Raw genomic sequence first — 20,815 nt, forward strand, 5'->3', positions numbered from 1 at the left:
TCTTGCCTTGTGGCGGTCAGTGGTGTGATGCATGAGTGTAAAGGAAACCTGTCCTCAGAGAAAGAATGATGCAGAGACCTCCTGAGTTGCTGAACTCTGTCTTTGACCCAGAATAAGTATATAGATGAGGAGTTCTGACTTTATTCTGACCTCACTTGCCGCATGCCTGGTCTAGGTTAGTGACTCAGAAAGTATGGAAGTCCTTTCAAAGGTGAGAGGGTGAGCAATTGGTAGCCTAAAGTTTATCTCATGACAGGTTTCCATTAACCATGTTGAAGATTGTTATGTTGAAGCCTGAAATTTCAACTTCAAATCAGAGAAGTGACAGTTGCCAGTTTTCTATAGGTAATAAATCTTTTTTTCTGTTTCAAACAGATTTTAGGCCTTTTCTACATATGTGGTGGGGCTGGAAAAACAGGAAGTTTAGTGGCACCACCCACCTAAAACCACGACCACCATACAATAGAGATGGAGGGGTCTGTTCACATGCTTTGCAGCCACAGAAAATTTAGGGCTGCATGCTGAGTTGACAGTCACCACCGTCTGTCAAATTCAGCCATTTAAGTCAATGGGGCCAAGCATGAGTCCAGTTGAATTTGCCATTTGGTAAAAAAAAACAGCTAAAAAAGTAATTCGGGATACTGCAGGTTGAACACCTGACAGTGATCCAGAGAATGTGAACTTAGCCTTAGCTATGCTATGCTATACTAAAGTTTCTCACATGTACCTGTCAGAATAAACCACAAAATTATTTTTTTTTTTATTTGCCATTTTTTGAAGGTATAACCCCCAGCAGGCTGTTCAGTCTGTCCTCATCTCCTAATACAGCCATTCTCAACCTGTTTAGCCCAGAGGAACCCCTAAAAGAATTTTCAGGTCTTGAAGGAACCCTTCCTAAAGCCAATTTTGATTATGGAGGATCTGCTCAGTTTGGATAGTAAACCCAATCAGTAATTCTTAGAAAATGTTTGTTCTAGCTAAATTTCCTCTTGCTTCTCTTTGCAGAGAAGGGCAGCAGTCCCCAGAGCAGTGGCAAAGGATGTACGGGAGATGTTCCGGGAATGAGGTCTATCACATACGCATGGGAGACAGCAAGTTCTTTATGGAGTATGCAGGAAAAAGTTTCACCTACGCTGCTTTCCACGCTCACAAGAAGTAAGAGACACTGACCATTTAGGTGTCACTGTTTAAGCATTTTTATTACCAGAGGTCAGTAGTGCCTAGATGCCCTGACCAAATCTAGCAGCAAGAGTATGCATTGTTTAAATGAAAATGTTTGAATGTGACTAATATAGCTACCTAATAATAAATGTGTATATGTATATATATATATATATATATAACTCTTTTTTTTTTTTAAACTTTTGTCATGAATAATTTTTTAACACACTTTAATGTAAAGTGACAACCTGCTCCACAGAGAGAGACACAGTAGTGACAGCTATAAACAAACTTCATGTGATCATCATGAATTAGCTTTGGATTACTAATTAGAAATGGAATTGAGATCAACATTCTCTTAACATGGGTCAGTATGTCTTAGAGTATTATTCTACAGATTGCAGTTGTGAAGGGGTTATGGTAAGGAAAATGCAGTAGATCAAGAATGCAATTCTTTTTTTTATTTTTTATTAAAAAATGTTTATTGCGATTTTTTAAAGAACATACACACGGATATTAAAGGATATCACAGTCCACCAAGGCACCTTGCCTATTTAAGTGCCGAGGCTACAGATGTTTCATTCATAAGTTACAGGAAAATGTAAAAACAACACTCATACCTAGGTAGAACTATAAGCCAAGTAGACATTGGTGAAATCATATAGGAATTAGAATGAGCATTGAAGGAAGACAGTGAGCCCCAGAATAGTGGGGAAAAATGCATCGGTGGTCTGTTCCTCAGCATAATTAGAATGTCAAAAATAAAAAACTTAAAATAAATCAGATTAAAGAGGAGAAGCTGATGAAGGAATGGGAATGGAGAAGGGAACACGGCTTGTAGGAGAGGGCAGCCCAACAAATTTTAGTGATCTTATAGATGACTGAGCCAGTGGTCATAATTAGGCAGTATAAAGTGGTTCACCCAGGGGGCCATTATGTAATCAAATTTTGCTATGTTGTGGTTAAGTGTTGTTGTCCTCTTGTCATTTATCATGAGCACTGCAATAGGCTGGAAAACTCATGTCCACAGCTTTTCCATACTGGACATTGCCACCAAATATGCAAAGAGTGTCAAATTCTACGCAGCTGCAAAAGCATCTATGGGAGTAGCTAAGTACATAAGTGGCAACACAGGTAGAAATCCGGTACCCTCTAGCTTACAGCTTGATGTTTGTCTCAGGAATCCAATTTTTAATGACGTTTACCAAAAGAAAAGCAGTGGACAAAAATAAGTCAACTGTCCTTTTGTGGACACACAAACCCCCTTTCGAAAGGTAAAGTTCTATGTTACCCTAAGAAAAAACTTATATCCCTGAAATGTTGGTCTTTTAATTGAACATTAAAGAGAAATGGATTCCTAGCGTTCTGCTTCTTCTGATGCAATACCACCCATTGTACATTGGTCTGTGAGATATCTGTGTGGGGTGAACTTTTTCCAATAGCAAATAATTTTATTACACACATAACCCAAGGGCCGTTTTAGACATTTATTAATTTTTGGTTTTTAGTTCTTGTACTTTTCCAAGGTTGTGAATTGTCTCTGTCTGAAGCGTGGTGACCATAATAACATGGTGATGTTGTGTTGAAGGTATGGCGTCTGCCTGATAGGCGTGAGGAGAGAGGAAAATAAGAGTATTCTGCTGAACCCTGGACCACGGCACATCATGGCCAGCTCCGACACCTGTTTCTATATCAACATCACCAAAGAGGAGAACTCAGCCTTCATCTTCAAACAGGAGGAGAAGCAAAAGAAGAAGGGAAGAGGAATATATGGTGAACCATCTCGACTTCCTGTTCACAGCATCATTGCCAGCATGGGTAATTGTTTACTGTCCTATGAAGCTGGTTATACCTAAATCACGTTCAGCACATTTTCTGCTTATAGGTGCTCACAGTTTTTTAATAATTTATTATCCATCAACTTCTGATGATAGGACTTGAAACATCACGTTATTATAAGGCCAGTTAGTATACAGCTGTTTCAGGCTTGATATGCTTAGATATGGGTACTTGGAAGCCTATGAAATAAGGTTTAGGGGTTATCAAGACAGGACAAGGAATCCCCAAGCCTTACGCCATAGAACTCTAGTCATTACAGCTGTATGGAAGTTGGAACTAATGGCTCTATATTTTGAATGCAGCTGTAAATTGGTCAATGTGCCTATATAGATGCATGCCTCCTCCCCACCCACTCACCAAAATTAAGAACAAATTTCCTTGTTTCTTCTGCACTTGTGTTGGAGGTAATGACATGTGACTGTAACATACTGTATTTTTGAGCAGTTCATAAAATGCTGGGTGAAAATAATAACTATAAAAGTAGTAGTGCCAGAGAGCTGTGTACTGTTTCAAAGTAAATGGATAAAGAGCAAACGCGTGTTATATTGTGTTATGAGAACATTGTGAACAGCAGGACACAAATAGCCCAGAAACAGCTGTCACAGCTGGTGATAATAGATTCATATAGCCTGGTAAACCTTGGAGATGTGCTGCAATCACATGGCACTCCCAGGAAGCGAGCCCAGGAAATTACCTTGATACAGAACATTCCGTCTGTTCTTCTATGTAACCTTTTCATTGCCATCTGTCACCTTCTGAATAAACTGGGTTTACCAGTGAAGAGAGCAACAGCCAAATTGAATAAAGTATGTCTACTGAGCAAACTAGCACAAAAGACGTTCCTTTTTTTAATTTCCCGCCTGTAGCATAGTTGCTGTATATTTTTCACTCCTTCTGTTACATTTTGAATTATCCTTTTTCAGGATTCTTCCCTGAACACTTTTTCAAATCTTACCAGCTGTAGCCCCTGATTTGTATCTCTACAAGCCTCTGAAGTACTGACTGTACCTGCAAATCATGCACAATGTAGGTTACAGCAGCCTCAAGAGTGGAACAACATGGCGGAAATTCATTTTTTTTCACTTATATGATAATGAATCAACATTTTGTATCTATTCATACCTGTTTAAATATGAAAGATTTTTCTAAACTGAAATGTATAAGCAAAAGTGATGCATTGGTTTGTTTTTTGTGCATTAAATTAAAGTAGCACTTTAAAATATCTTACCCAAAGAGACAAAACAGATACACCTAAACATCTTTCTATGGGTATACAGGATTATAGCTAAAGTTTCCAAAACATAAAACTTTTTTTAACTTAATGCTTTGCCACTTGCTGTGCCACCCTTCCCCCAATTACTTGACTGAGTCCTATATTGATCCAGTGCTGCGCCTGTCTGCAGGAATGCTCCCTTGACTTTCTCTTCTCACAAGAGCATTGAGCAACAGCGGGAATTATTGGCTCCCGCTGCTGTCAATCAAATCCTGTGAGCAGAGAGCAGGAGCAAGCCAATCTGTGTCTGTCTATGGACACACACTGCCCAGTTCAGGAGCAAGCCTGAATATCTGCATAATGACGTCTTCAAGGGGCAGTCATTCATGACGAAACTAGTAGGGCTTGGCTTGCTGGATGCCAACGTCTGTGGAGAGGATTGAGTCACGAGCGCTGTAGTGAGTGTGCGGGGAACAGGAGACTGTTATACCATTTGCTGTTTTATGCTGTTATACTGGTGTCGGTGAAGAGTGTACATCTTTATTAAATTGTTGGATACTTTTATAAAAAAAACTGGCTGCACCAGGATTTTTTCTTTCATTCCCAAACATGACCTCGGTGGAGAGATATAAAAAGAGAGAGTGATATAATGCTCCTGGAACCGCTATATTGAGTGGTGGATACCTACCTTATGGATGATTGTGTAGCTATTGATCATCACACCCGAGAAGTTGATTTATTGCATCTGCTCCCAGAGCAAAAAGCGTTTTTTGCTGATCTAGAGATTGATCAGCATGGAGCTCTGGTGAGTTACCCAACTTTACTTTGGTGGTGGATTTTGGCACAATTTCTTTGAGAGCACTTGAATTTGAAAAGGATTTGTTTGGACATTTGAAGAAATTCAAAACTGGACAATTTTTATATTCACTGATTTAATTATTTAAATTACTTATGCACTAAAAAATTGTTTTGCACATAATTTTGATATTTTTTGATATTAATTGAGAATAGATATATATATCTTTTGCACTAATGTTTCTACACTAAATTAGGAATAGTTTGTGGTTTTAGCGCATTCCTTTATTTAAGGATGTTATCCATCTCTGAGCCGATCACAGTATTGATAGGAATGGCAGGTAATTATCCACTAAATAACCATGATTGTAACCTCTAGTTCTTTCCCATAATTCCCTATTCTTACAAACATGGGATTGTTGCTGCTTTGCCATAAGTGACCTAATCCTCCTAAATTTGCTGTACAGGATCCAGTTAATTCAGACCTGTAATCCACTTTGCAAGTCTGATTTATTCACCACAAATCATCTGCATTTAGTGAACAGAAGAATGGGCCAAGTCAAGGGAAGGACTAGGCTGAGAGCCAGGGGAGAATTAGTCACCTGAGCCAGTACTAATAAGATATACTGTATTTTACTAGTAGCCCTGATCAGGGATACCTTCACCATCCAGACATCTGTTGGAGCAGCACCAGCACTCAGTGACACTTGCTGCTCATTATAATGCTATCTGCTCCCCCTTCAGACCTGCAATCAGAGTTTCTAGCACTAACTTACATAACAGATCTGAGATGTCAAGTGACTGAATGCTGACAGATATAAAGAAAGATGATGCTGCAAGATGTAGAAAAGTGTATCACAGCAAACCATGTCCTTTGGGAACACTTTCATTATGCTCATTAGTCAATACACTTTCCTTAGCCCATACAGATCTGTTACTACCATGAAAGGGATAATTAGTTGGGTTTAAACCAAGGCTTTTAGTCCTCCTCTAGGTCCAGTCCTCTTTTACTCCTACCCACAGCACTCAGCCAGAGGGTGGGTATTACAGCAGCAGTGGAGATCCCTCTTCCTCCGGTTATCAAGTGAATGGGCCAGTAGGTGAGTGAGTTTGATGATGTGACATAACTTTGTCAGTTCTCTGTTTTATCATGATGTGGATCCCCTTGCTTGGTCTTTACATCATGGTTACATGGTGCACTCATAAACTCACATGTCACATCTTGGCATAGGTTTTGATTTCCTATTGTTTCATTCACTTATCTGACCCTAGGTTCCAAAATATGGATGGGACTCGGACTTCAGATAGATGCACAGGTGGAAGGGCCACTGTGTATTCTGCAAACAGGAATTGAGCTTCTAATAGGGCCAGAGATAATATGCAGTGAACCTTGATTATCTGCTTTTTTTAAAAAAATCTGATACCTCTGAATAAGGGGGACCTGTGACAGTCTCCCACCTCCTTCAATACAGCATTCACTACTTACACAGCCAATCTCAAGGCTTGAATTTTGTCACATGGAGGGTGAGGAAGCTTGTATGGCCATGTACAGAAGGTATAGAAGGGATGAAGTAGCATACTGGAGAAATATGGGTAGGTTTGGCATTTCTATTTTTTTTTTCCTGTACAGAATCACATTACGACTTAGTATAAAATATTGCAGAGAGAAAATTTTAATATTTTGTTGCAGTGCACAAGCACCGTGTGCCTATGCATTAATGCATACAGTCTATACATTTTATTCTACCTCTTTAATATAGAAGTCTATTCTGGTCCGTGTCTAGGGCCCATGCGGGATCTTCTGATTCTTTGAAGTCATGTAAATTGTAATCATCTCATTGTAGCCGAAGGCATTTTGTATGTTAAAAAATTCCCCTGGAAATAAGTAACATTTAATTATATATTCTCTATAGTCTGCAGGCAATGTATTAACCCTGCTCTAGTTAGACATTCACTGCACTGCAGTTTTAGATAACGAGGAATTGATATCTTGGCATTCTATAACTTCTATAATTAATGGCATTGAGAAAAACTGGGGCACAGCAAAAATAGTGGTACTGCCTTCTCCTGGCATGTGCCTTCCTTCCTCTCTTAAAGTGTAACTCCACCTTCAAGTACATTTTTGGCTTTATGCATGCCTTACAGTTTTCACCAATCTAATTGGTTTCCTTGGCTTTTCTGTATGCACACTTGACAGCAGTTGAAACTTGATAGCCAGGAGATGCACCTTAGATCCCTGCTTTTAGAAGCATTTTTTAACTCAGGTTATCTTTGTTACCAAGCAAACTTGAGTCCTTTGAAGTGTGTTTTAGGGCATACTGATTTAGTAAAGGATTAGAGGTTCTCTTAGCAGAATAAATGTTCACTTTGCAAAATTAATGTTAGTAAATTAGGTGAAGCTGTTGTCACTTTGAAAGCTCAATAATGTACAAAGAAAAAAATGTATATTTTTATATGACCTTCGCGCATGATTTGGATATGGCAAATGAACATAGATTAATTTTTTTCACTAACGTTCTCTTTGCAAAGTTAACATCTATTTAGCTAGGTGAACAGCTTTAATTATCAGCCTCGGTGTATTTGTTAGTCACCCCTACAGCTTGCATTCTCATTCTTGCAAACGTATCAGTGACAACATAAAACTAGACTAGCTCTAAACACAAGTGTTAACTATAAAGGACCTTTGGCCTCTGAACCACTGCAATCCGATCTTTTCTATAGTCCAAAAGCAGATGGGATTTTCGTGTCACTCTGACAATTACATGCATATGTCTCAGTCATCTGATATTTTAGAGTCAAGGAAAACTCTTAATTTCCCTAACTCCTCTTTTCATTTGCCTTCTGAATCATTCCATTTTGGTTGACTTGGAAAAGATAATTAATGGTAATTGGTAATTGTGCTTCTTTTTTTCAAGTAAATAGACATGAAAGGCTGTCAGTGTAAGAGCCTTGTAAATGATGTCTGGAGTTTGACTGTTACCATTTAATTTGTTCCTATAGATTGATAGTATAATAGATACTTGTGAGAAGCATTCACTAGCCCTGTGAAAGTCTACATCTCTCATGTTTTATTTATAAATATATATATATATATATATATATATATATATATATATATATTTATTATTATTTTTTTTTTACATTTTGTCATTCTGAAAAAAGTGAATCCTTACATGCTTATGGAAGATATCATGTATTTAGTATAAAATATACTTCTTTAAAATATGAATTATGGTTATTCTGTTAAGAACTGGCAAATAAAAGGTTTAGATGTTTTACCCGACCAGCAAATATGAAATATTGTATACTAATATTTTGTATTTTAATATTCAACCAGCAGGTAGTCTTGTAAGTTTCTTTTCACAAGATTACTATAGTAGTCTTTTCTGCTGTGTGAAAAAAATGCCTGTTAACAGAGCTCAATAGCTCAAACTCCAACTTCCCCACAACTGAATGAGACACAGTAGCACTGGATCCTGCCTTCGGCGGGTGTTATGCAGCTCCAGGGTTGTGGTCAGACCCTGAAGACCCCCCTGCAGATATTCCCACCATGACAGGCAAAGGCTGGACCATGGACAGAACCAGGGACATGCACAAGGTAAGACAAGGTTTCCCTGTGCCCTCCGACATACCAGTTCCTGGCTTACATGTCTTGATTGATGGCTCTGTAATATGCACTAAAACCTTATTCTTCAAGACATACCACAGTGCTATGCACAATAACAATTCATGGGCACATGTGTAAGGAGACGTGCACTCTTGGTGATTTTCCTTAACTGTTTTTCCCAACCAGAAGATTCTTTCCAGTTTCTGATGTGTTTACAAGACTCTTAGCTGCACACTTTCTGCACTTTTTGCCCACAACACAAGCTGATTAAATTGCCAAACCATGTGTTGACCAACTCCAAAAATAAACAGGCATTGGTATTCAGTTAGCACCTGGGTTACCGCAAATCATTCATAAGGAACATGTTGAACCCTCATAATCCATTCCATAAGTACCTTGCAGGGAATGCCCTTACTTGGCAATAGAGGATTACAGATGCATGGGATTTCTCATCTCCTCTTGCCGTATGCTGGTTACTGTAGATACATTTATCAAGGCAGTGCATACTAGTCTCAGCTAATATTATATTATAAATATCCATGAATGTTCTGCTGAAGAGGACCTTCTGTAGAAAGACATTTGTCACTCTGAATAAGGAAAGTTGGCCTTTATACAATAACTGGCCAGACCCTGTGTCTCTGGTCGATCTTATAACCCTTTTCCTATCTCTTGATGCTTTGCACACCTTGTGCAACCATCTACTACATAGAACATGTTTTTGTCACCCACTGGGAATGCTACAGGACCTCATGACCATCTCAAGCTATTCTTTTTAATAGAGAGATTCACTGCTGCAGGGACCTTCATGAGATCTACGCCATGTCTTGATTGAAACCTGCCCCCCTTTCTCTCAGGTCTTTCTAGAGGATCCCCCCTTGGGGTTCCTCCCCTTGTTCCCACCTGCTTCAGTGGTAATTTTCCCATCCAAGCGAGGCCTCTACCCTTTGTGAGTGAGTGCTTCTTTTCCTTTCTTTGCCCACACCCCCCTTAAAATCAAGTTCTGGGGCATAAGAAGCACCTAGAGTCTGCACCTGTCCTTAGAATGGAGGCACCTCCAAAATTCTTTTTCATGTTTCTCCTAAATCATTGTTTAGTTGAAAGCTCCTCTCTACTGAGAGCTTTCTCTACTATTACCATTTTGTTTTGGGCCCAATGGCTTTCTTGTGTTCTTCCTGTGTACCTGTTGCAGCTGTTTAGCTGTATTATTGCCCACCCCTTGATTGTTGCTTGGGGGGGAAGTCCCATGGTCCATGAATCTATTATTGTGTTCTCTACTGTGCAATAGAGATAAGAGGAATTTTAACATATCTATATGTAGAACCGCTGAGTATTTTGGGTTTCCTGTCTGTCCTGAGTCTGCTTTGGAAGTACAGCCCCTGCTGACACCACCCTGAAACTTTGACCAGGAGGACTCCCTGGCTTTGAACCATAAAATAAACACACAGTTTAAGGTGAGCAAATATTCTAATTATATTGAGGTCAGAGTATAAAGAGTGCACACACAACAAGAATGACAGTAGATGTGAATAAAAGAAAAATTAAACACCCTAAAAGGTTCAACAGAGTAATAAGGCACAGTATCACTTTAATCGAACCCAAATGTCCTGCAGGATCAGAATTTGAACATCATTTCCAGCTTCTGAGATATCTCTCCCCAAGTGTGCTGGAGTGAACTATCAAAATGTCAGGCTAACTCACTTTTGGGTTCTCATTTGCCGTTAACTGAGTTTAACTCTTGAGATTAATGCTTTTGTTATGAGTAAAATTGTCCCCTTTTGTACCTCTTTAAAGAATGGTGACAAATCTTCTGCACGCTTGATGGGGCCCTAGTCGGTGCCCAAGGTTTAGATCCCTCCTTGTGTAAGAGCAAGATTTCCTCAAGATGGTATAGTCACAGAAAGATTCCCCTTTAATTGATGTTGAAACTGGGTAAGGTCTCTTTAACACCTTAGCCAGCCTGGAGGAGGCTTGAAATGAGATACTAGTGTAATCCTGTCTGCAGGGAAACGTGCTGTAGCCAGAGTCCTGCGGTTTCAGGACTGTAGTGAGACACTAAAGCAGTAGACCATAATACAGAAGGGGCTAGGCATATAGTATGTACTCTCCAGCGCCTCAGGATATGCACAGCCAAAAGGGAAGCCAAGGGTATCAGGACAGCGAAAACCAAAGGAAATGCTTCAGGGGTGCAGCCCTCCTCAGATGGGGAAATCAGCCACTGGATAAAGAGAAAACAGGTGGCGCACACACCTAGTCCATTATCCAAGGTTTATTGTAAAGAGCGAAAAATAATAAAAACATACTCACAAACGAAGCATGTATCTAAAAAGCATAGAAAAATGACGATGGCCACAACGGCAGGCAAGGTGCCCTCACTGTCAGTGCGGTCAAATGGCTGACGCGTTTCATCACCCGCAAGGCTCCCACTTTTCATCCATTACACATCTGCATCAGAGGCTGGTCATTAGCTCTGAGGAAAGGGATTCGTCCCCGAAATGCGTCAGCCATTTGACCGCACTGACAGTGAGGACAACTTGTCTGCCGTTGTGGCCATCGTCATTTTTCTATGCTTTTTAGACACATGCTTCGTTTGTGAGTATGTTTTTATTATTTTTTACTCTTTACAATAAACCTTAGATAATGCACTAGGTGTGTGCGCCACCTGTTTTCTCTTTATCCGGAAGGGGCTAGGCAGTGTGGGCCTCAGTGTGATAATCTGTGGTGTAAAGTATTCTGAAATTAATAATTAAATTAACACAGTCACTTGTAACTTGTGATAATCTGGGTTATGGAACCCTCTCACCCGGTTTGTAGCCTTTTCAGCATAAAAGGTAGTCTCTCTGTTAGGGGCCCCTGTGTTCTCTTGGTCCCTTCGTTAAGAACTGATTCAGATGACAGCACTATGATCTGCATTCTGCATGATTGACTGTCCTGCATGCCAGTGATACCAGCAGTCTGCAGTCCTTCTTTCCTTCTCCCCAAGACTGCCCAATCCATCCCAGATCTCTGGAGTCCCACACGGCCTTCTCCACACGCACCTTTCCTTCGCCTCTCACTATCTACTTCCTGTAAAGTTCCCAGGCTTCTCAAAATATACTGTACGCTCCCGCCCCTTTGCCAGCTCTTCTGGGAAATGTAGCGTGTTCACTCCTTGTCTGAGTGCAGAAGTCCCGCTGCCAGCTTTCAAGTTCAACAAGGCTTTGCTTCAATAGAGTCTGAATGACTGAACCGCACAACACTGCCATCTTGTGTTTAATTACCATCCTGCAACCAGTATTAATGCAGTGTGTTACATATACATTCTGTATCTTAGAGTACAGTACAAGACACAGGTCCCTCTCCTCTCTTCTCTGTGATCTCTCTATTGCTAACACAATTGGAGACTCACAGAGTGCATGGAGTTATATGAGGACTCTTGAGGGTGGACCCAGTAAAGCTTTTGCCAGTGTCCAATCACCTGAAGGTAGTGGCATATAACCCACAGTCTGTGACTTGATCCTTGTGTCTTGTACTGTACTCCAAGATACGGAATTTACAGTTATGTCAAAATCCCCTCTATTTACCTTACACAGCAATGATCAGGTCAAATGTTATTAGAGGCAACTCTTTTCGACACAGTGCAAGTTGGAAGAAAGTTATGTTTTTCCTGGGAATTCAGTTGTAATTTTTTTACAATGCTTATAGGTACAGAAGAGGATGAGGGTTTGTTTCGTAGTATTGCATGTTTAGAAAATACTTTATATCAGATTCACTTTAAGGTTGTTATACTGCCAACTTCTCCTATTAGGGTCTCCTGACAAGTGCTGACTTGTTATACTGAAATGCACACCATCTTTTAGGTTGTCCTTCAACCATTCCTCCTTCTGTGGGTTAATGACAACGGAGTGAATGGAGGTGGCACAAAATCCCCTGAGGGTTTCCGTGAAGGATTAAGTCGCGTAACAAAGGACAGTTGACAAGCTGTGAGATCAAACTGCCCAGAAAAGACAGTATTTGGAAAGATTGCCATTATTTAATTCTGGCATAGCAAAATTAAATTCTGTCATATATCCTACTGTCAAGGAATAAGTCCCAGCCAATAGCTGCTAGAGCATGACAGGTCTTGTAGGTCATGTCTAGGTTCTGCTCTGATATGGGATGTGATGGAATGTGATAGAGTCAATCAGGTGTTTGTAGTGCCAGCAAGGAGGTTTCTACAGCTGTAGAAGGTTTTTAGGAGTTTAGTTAGCAGACCCCTGCTGTTATATGAACTGCTGATACTTATTACTGAATATCTATAGCTTAGCAGATAATAGATCAGTTCATGAAGGAAAAATTCAGTTCATAAAAAACCAAAGTAGATCGCTGGACTTGGGTGCTGGCAGCTTTCAAAGCGGAAAGATTGGCTTTGGCACAGAGAGTTACAGAGAGGGTTGGTGTGAGGCTTAAATAGAAAGATATTATTAGGGTTGCGAGGCAGATTATTGTGCAGGTCACAGTATTAAGAATAAATTCTAAGTACAATAACTACAGACTTTCTGAAGAAAGTGGACCGCTTCAATTCTACCCAGGGTCCATAACAGGAATTTGTAACACTATTTGGGGGGAATATATGTATAATGCAATGTATATTTTGAAATCACTGATATTCTTTTAGAAAAGTTATATGAATAAAGGAATACATGGTTTTATATTCTGTGGTACTGAGTATATGTGCCTAGAAAGCCCATAATTGTACTTTGAATTTATTCTTCAAATCTGGGACGTGGCACTGTTATATCTAATTGGTGTGACCATTAGCCACTTGATGGTCGCCCAACTTCTTTTTATCAAAGTTAGTATTAGACATTACAGGAAGGGTTTGTGTTCTGGTTACAGAGTTAGTGTTAGGGTCATAAAGAGGGTTAGTGTGAGGGTTACAGGAAGGATTAGTGTTAGGGTTACACGGAGGGTTAATGTAAGTGTTGCAGGGAGGGTTAGTATAAGTGTCACTGAGTGGAGTAGTGGTAGAATGTAGAGAATGTTAAAGTGATTGTAAACCCTCACTTTGTAAAACAAAATAGAAAATGAAAATAGAAATGAAAGGCAAAACGTTTGTGTATAGAAATAAAAACATTATAAAGACCTTTTTTTTCCACTTTTTTCATAAGTGATCACATTCCTTCTGTTCTTAGCTACAGAAGAGCTGGGGGAGGAGAAACAGCAGCACACTGATGCCACCTGTGCAGGGGAGGCTTGTCAGGACAAGTCTGATCATTGGAGGAGAGCAGGCGGAATTCTCAGCGCAGCTAGAGAACTGACCACACTGTGCTCTCCTACTAGCGTGGTCAGTTTTTATTAGGAAAGCAAAGGGACTGGCAGAAACAGGAGGGATTTCACACAAAGGAAGCAATACAAAGACAACAGCATACTTTTTCATACAAGTACATGGTACAGCAGGCACATATTGGGAATATGAAATGTTGGGTTTAGATATTCTTTACTGAGAGAATGAAGAATATAGGGAGAGTTAGTGTGAGAGTTACAGAAAGGTTTGTTGGGGGGGTTACAGGGAATGGTAACAGGGTGGTTTTCTTATTTCTGTTATCAGTTGTTAGGGTTTTTGGTGGGGTTAGTGTGAGGGTTACAGGAACGGTAAGTGTACGGTTGCAGAAAGGGTTAGTGTTAGGGTTATTGGAAGGGTTAGTGTTAGGGTTATTTGAAGGGTTACTGTTAGTGTTTTTGGAAGGGGTAGTGTTAGGGTTATTGGAATGGTTAGTGTTAGTGGAATGGTTAGTGTTAGAGTTATTGGAAGGGTTAGTTTTAGGGTTATTGGAAGGGTTAGTGTTTGGGTTATTGGAAGGATTAGTGTTAGAGTTAGTGTTAGGGTTATTGGAAGGGTTAGTATTAGGGTTAGTGTTAGGGTTATTGGAAGGGTTAGTGTTAGGGTTATTGGAAGGGTTAGTGTTAGGGTTATTGGAAGGGTTAGTGTTAGAGTTAGTGTTAGGGTTATTGGAAGGGTTAGTATTAGGGTTAGTGTTAGGGTTATTGGAAGGGTTAGTGTTAGGGTTATTGGAAGGGTTAGTGTTAGGGTTATTGGAAGGGTTAGTGTTAGAGTTAGTGTTAGGGTTATTGGAAGGGTTAGTATTAGGGTTAGTGTTAGGGTTATTGGAAGGGTTAGTGTTAGGGTTATTGGAAGGGTTAGTGTTAGGATTATTGGAAGGGTTAGTGTTAGGGTTATTGAAAGGGTTAGTGTTAGAGTTATGAGAAGGGTTAGTGTTCGGGTTCTTGGAAGGGTTAGTGTTAGAGTTATGAGAAGGGTTAGTGTTCGGGTTATTGGAAGGGTTAGTGTTAGGGTTATTGGAAGGGTTAGTGTTAGAGTTAGTGTTAGGGTTATTGGAAGGGTTAGTGTTAGGATTATTGGAAGGGTTAGTGTTAGGGTTATTGGAAGGGTTAGTGTTAGAGTTATGGGAAGGGTTAGTGTTAGGGTTTTTGGAATAGTTAGTGTTAGGGTTATTGGAAGGGTTAGTGTTAGTGTTCTTGGAAGGGTTAGTGTTAGAGTTATTGGAAGGGTTGGTGTTAGTGTTCTTGGAAGGGTTAGTGTTGGGGTTATTGGAAGGGTTAGTGTTAGAGTTATTGGAAGGGTTAGTGTTAGTGTTCTTGGAAGGGTTAGTGTTAGGGTTATTGGAAGGGTTAGTGTTAGGGTTATTGGAAGGGTTAGTGTTAGGGTTATTGGAAGGGTTAGTGTTAGGGTTATTGGAAGGATTAGTGTTAATGTTATTGGAAGGCTTAGTGTTAGGGTTGCAGGGAGAGTAGTGTGAGGGTTACAGGGAGGGTTGGCATTTTGGTTGCAGGTAAAGTTAATGTTTGGAGTATAGATTGTTCAGGCTATTGGGAGGGTCAGGAAAGGTGAGTGTTAGAGGGGCTTAGTTCCAATCACTTTGTGAAAATATATTGTTCAGCGACAACGTTTTGGTGCATTCTTTCCTGTAAATCTTATTTTTAGTATTTTGCTGCAATTACATGAGACACAATATTTGGATGATGCTTCAAAAAGTTTCCGCACTTTCATATATATATATGTTAACAAACATATGGAAACTTTTTGAAGAACACTAGTATTTTAAAATGATATAGATTTGAATTTGCAACCTCCAGCCTCTTCTGTTTTGCCCAGATGTTTGGAATGGGAGTACTAAAGCATGGCCAAGCAAGGGTAAAGTATTTGTTACTGAACAGCAAACAGTGCATGAGTGTGGTTTGTCTCTAATGGGTAAACAATGCTTGAGTACATGTATAAGTAGGTAATAGAGCGCTGGGAGTACATAAGTGAAGCAGCTAGCATAAAAGGTAACCTTGGGACCCAGATAGAAACATGAAAAATAAATATGCAGCGCTTTTGAAATTAAATATGAACAAGCATAAAAAACAGAACATGAACAGCATAACTGCATGACAAATTCAGTCCATATTGCATGGTGCGATAAAGTGATAGGTGCAATTGTCCCAATAATTCATGTTCAGAGAAATTCGTGACTCTTGTGATCTCGTGATTTGTACAAATAATGCACTAACCAGATAGCGCAACCAATGCGCATGGAGCAATTAAGACCCGCTCCTGGTGCTCTGGACTTGTAGTATTAGGAGGATGTCATCTGCAGGTTTGGCCACCAGATGTCATCAATCCAGGTATATGGGTAAGTCATCCACCAGAGAGATCATCAGCGGGGGAGGGGGTGATCATGCATCATTCCCAAATGGACGTAACCTTCAAAAGCGGGCTCCCATAACATAGATGAGACCCAGAGAAGCCTCTGATAGTGTAGTATGTTTATTAAGTAAAAACTTACACCAGATACAATTGGAGGAAAAAAAAACTTACATCAAAGCAAGGTCAGGCCACCAGGGTGTCAATCAGGATGGCTTAGTGGTATGCATACACAGGTCAAGGGCACCTCCCTAACGCGTTTCGTGTGCAAAACACTCCCTCTGAGGAAGTGTTTTGCACACGAAACGCGTTAGGGAGGTGCCCTTGACCTGTGTATGCATACCACTAAGCCATCCTGATTGACACCCTGGTGGCCTGACCTTGCTTTGATGTAAGTTTTTTTTTTTCCTCCAATTGTATCTGGTGTAAGTTTTTACTTAATAAACATACTACACTATCAGAGGCTTCTCTGGGTCTCATCTATGTTATGGGAGCCCGCTTTTGAAGGTTACGTCCATTTGGGAATGATGCATGATCACCCCCTCCCCCGCTGATGATCTCTCTGGTGGATGACTTACCCATATACCTGGATTGATGACATCTGGTGGCCAAACCTGCAGATGACATCCTCCTAATACTACAAGTCCAGAGCACCAGGAGCGGGTCTTAATTGCTCCATGCGCATTGGTTGCGCTATCTGGTTAGTGCATTATTTGTACAAATCACGAGATCACAAGAGTCACGAATTTCTCTGAACATGAATTATTGGGACAATTGCACCTATCACTTTATCGCACCATGCAATATGGACTGAATTTGTCATGCAGTTATGCTGTTCATGTTCTGTTTTTTATGCTTGTTCATATTTAATTTCAAAAGCGCTGCATATTTATTTTTCATGTTTAATGCTTGAGTACAGTATTTGGCACTAAATAGCAATAATTTATGTCTGAGCAGGAAAATGTATTATTATTTATATGAAAATGAACATTTACTATTTTAAAAAGAATTGTACTTCTATTAATACATCACTAAGGTCTCTAAAGTCTCTATTTCCTACAATGCATTGCTACATGATGGTTGTTCTTTATTGCTCCTTCTTAGTTTGTCTGACAGTCAATGTACCCATTGAAAATAATTGTCAACAGCTGTTATGACAAAAAGTGGAGAGGAGTGTATTGTATTGGGCCACTGAGGAACCTGTCTAATGGCCATAATAAAATATCTATGTCATAAAAAATAGATGAGCAAGCTTGTAAAATGTCAAAGTAAAAAAAATACTTTTCCTTTACAGCAAATATACTTTCACTTAAAAAAAGGACAAATTATCTAGATGTATCTTTCTGTGTTAAATTTTCTCACAGAAGTCTTTCAGCAGTAATGCTGATTGTACTGTCATATAAGCTAAGAACTAAAACTGCAGATTCCAATCTGTTTATAAAATAACTATGAAAATTTGGAAGACCATGCGAGTTTACAGTACAAAATCAAATACTCAATGAGAATACATAATAGTTTCGTGCTGACATTTTTCAAAACATTTGTTCTGTATTTACACAACATTACAATGTAAAGATGTTTGTTTTCTTTATTAAAGGGACAGTTGCAATGGATCTTCAGAACACAGACTGCCGTCCTGCCAACAGCAGCAAGCTGACATTGCCATCAGAAAATGGTTCTGGTACCAGAAGACCCAGCATTGCACCGGTTCTGGAAATTGCAGACAGCTCTACGGTGTTACCTTGTGACCTGCTTAGTGACCAATCCGAGGATGAGATGACCCAGTCAGATGATGAGGGGCTCCCGGTTTTGGAGTAAGTTTGATGTGGTCATGGCTGATGTGGCACATGGTCCACAGCATAGAATTTGTGCACTATCAATTCATAGAAACCAGTGGCGTTGCTAGGGATTGTGAAAGACCCGGTCCACTCTGGGGCACACAGAGGAGGCAGAAAGTGGGCACAGCCTAGTCACACCCTAAAATCATAGTAGCTTCAATGGGAATAGGTAAACTGAACAAGAGCCTATTTATTGTACATACTGAACCCACATGCCACAGTACTTGTGCCAACAATATTCTCTTAAAAGAGAAGTCTAAAAAAAAAAACATTTATACTCACCTAGGTGGATGCAGCATCGGGTCGATGCTACATCTGCCCCGCTGGCTCTGCAGTGAGAACTGAGTGATCAAAGACTGCTGATCAATCAGTTCTCTTCTCCACTCTGAACAAAGTGGTGGCTGTCAGTATCTGGCTCTCTGCAGCCCTCACTGGAGTGCTGCTTTGTGGAGGGGGCGGTAGGCGCTGGGTCAGACTCTTGCCCATACACTGAGAGGTTGAGCTAGGTGCCAGTCCAGGCTTCTGGGTGGATCCTGACCATATGGTTGGGATATTTTCAGAGCCTGGACCAACTGAGTGACGTCAGCTGTTTAGCCCACTGTTGGGTGACAGGTCACAGAAGTGCAGAACAAACTGCACTCCTGTGACCTACAGGAAAAGTATTAAAGGTGTTTGTAAAGGCATCTGTTCCTATGATAAATCTGTAAGTTGAGAATTTCCTGTTGCATCTCCATGACAAGAAATGATAGATCTCCCAAACAGGACACAAAATAACCTGACGAGCTTTTATCCTTCTTGCTGTAAGTAAAGCAAATCCGGGTGTTTCCTTTATGTACACTTGAATCAATGTGCCCCGAGTTACAGTGTCACAGACACGCATAAACCTCAGTTCAAAGTGTATTTATTTTATATGCAACCTTTTCATTAGATATAATTTATCAATCATACATCACAGGACACAGCCAACTTGACTACTTGGGGTATGCTGCCACCTTCAGGTGAATGGACACCAAGCAAAAAGTGGCAGGAAATCCCACCTGGGCATAACCCCCCCCCCCCCCAAAACTCAGCTAAGCCTGCATTTTATGGTAATGGGTGTGCCCACAGATATGTTATATTCCTAACACCCCTGTAGAGTAGGGTGAGGTCTCGTCCTGTCTGGTGTTGTGGTCAGATGACCAACCTGGACCCTACATGCAAGAATGGGGAAGGCCTGTACTGTTGCCAGTCAGTGCTAAATCTCGCAGGCAGCAATCTCCGGGGTACAATATAGCCGGTGACCTTGTTAGCAGAGTGTGATCCCCCTGGAGGTGAGTCAAGTCCTTGAAGACCCCAAGGCACATGCCTACTGGGATAGGTGAACATTGGATCTTATGGCAGACTGGAGAATACGCACATACACACTATACACACTGTATATTGTACATACATAGACATGACACACACAGTGGTTGATGGTCAGCTACATCACATACAATCTTCTCTCCCAAAATATTATTTAGGGACTCCTGACATAAGATTCCCCCACCACATTTAATATAAATGACTGTACAGATATCTCACTACAAAAGGGAAATCTCACTATTGTGGGAGGGATAGAGACACAAGCAACTGTTGGGGAATCTCACTATTGTGGGAGGGATAGAGACACAAGCAACTGTTGGGAAATCTGACTACTGTGGGAGGGATAGAGACACAAACCACTGATGGGAAATCTCACTGTTGTGGGAGGGATAGAGACACAAGCAACTGTTGGGAAATCTCACTATTGTGGGAGGGATAGAGACACAAACCACTGATGGGAAATTTGACTATTTTGGGAGGGATAGAGACACAAGCAACCGTTGGGAATACTCACTATTGTGGGAGGGATAGAGACACAACTGTTAGGAAATCTGACTATTGTGGGAGGGATAGAGACACAAACCACTGATGGGAAATCTGACTATTGTGGGAGGCATAGAGACACAAGCAACCGTTGGGAAATCTCACTATTATGGGAGGGACAGAGACACAACTGTTCGTAAATCTCACTATTGTGGGAGGGATAGAGACACAAGCAACTGTTGGGAAATCTGACTATTGTGGGAGGGATAGAGACACAAACCACTGATGGGAAATTTGATTATTTTGGGAGGGATAGAGACACAAGCAACCGTTGGGAATACTCACTATTGTGGGAGGGATAGAGACACAACTGTTAGGAAATCTGACTATTATGGGAGGGACAGAGACACAACTGTTTGTAAATCTCACTATTGTGGGAGGGATAGAGACACAAACCACTGATGGGAAATCTGACTATTGTGGGAGGGATAGAGACACAAGCAACCGTTGGGAAATCTCACTATTATGGGAGGGATAGAGACACAACTGTTTGGAAATCTCACTATTGTGGGAGGGATAGAGACACAAACCACTGATGAGAAATCTGACTATTGTGGGAGGGATAGAGACACAAGCAACCGTTGGGAAATCTCACTATTGTGGGAGGGATAGAGACACAAGCAACTGTTGGGAAATCTCACTATTGTGGGAGGGATAAAGACACAACTGTTAGGAAATCTGACTATTGTGGGAGGGATAGAGACACAAGCAACTGTTGGGAAATCTGACTATTGTGGGAGGGATAGAGACACAACTGTTGGGGAATCTCACCATTGTGGGGGGCATGTTTGTAAGGTAGAGGTAGAAATATG

The 20,815-nt window shown here is 40.5% G+C and overlaps 2 protein-coding genes across 4 annotated transcripts in view; one reads left to right on the plus strand and one right to left on the minus strand.

The window, feature by feature from the left end:
* Positions 1 to 20,815, plus strand: part of KCNT1 (potassium sodium-activated channel subfamily T member 1) — a 556,984-nt gene that overhangs the window by 473,853 nt on the left and 62,316 nt on the right. For all 3 annotated transcript variants that reach the window (XM_089677057.1, XM_089677058.1, XM_089677059.1), the window contains exons 17-19: positions 1,006 to 1,155; positions 2,750 to 2,979; positions 17,876 to 18,092. In XM_089677057.1, the coding sequence (XP_089533183.1) occupies positions 1,006 to 1,155; positions 2,750 to 2,979; positions 17,876 to 18,092 (597 nt within the window). The remainder of the gene's footprint in view (positions 1 to 1,005; positions 1,156 to 2,749; positions 2,980 to 17,875; positions 18,093 to 20,815) is intronic.
* Positions 3,072 to 15,864, minus strand: LOC149462344 (uncharacterized). Its single transcript, XM_089677069.1, has 3 exons — positions 15,803 to 15,864; positions 14,302 to 15,358; positions 3,072 to 3,179 (listed from the first exon to the last, which is right to left on the minus strand). Exons 1-3 carry the CDS (start codon positions 15,862 to 15,864, stop codon positions 3,072 to 3,074), a joined length of 1,227 nt encoding a protein of 408 aa, XP_089533195.1.

The sequence above is a fragment of the Staurois parvus genome, unplaced genomic scaffold (genome assembly GCF_062004578.1).
Source record: "Staurois parvus isolate SC_StPar_1 unplaced genomic scaffold, SC_StPar_1.0 ptg000176l, whole genome shotgun sequence".
In the NCBI taxonomy this organism is placed as follows: domain Eukaryota; kingdom Metazoa; phylum Chordata; class Amphibia; order Anura; family Ranidae; genus Staurois; species Staurois parvus.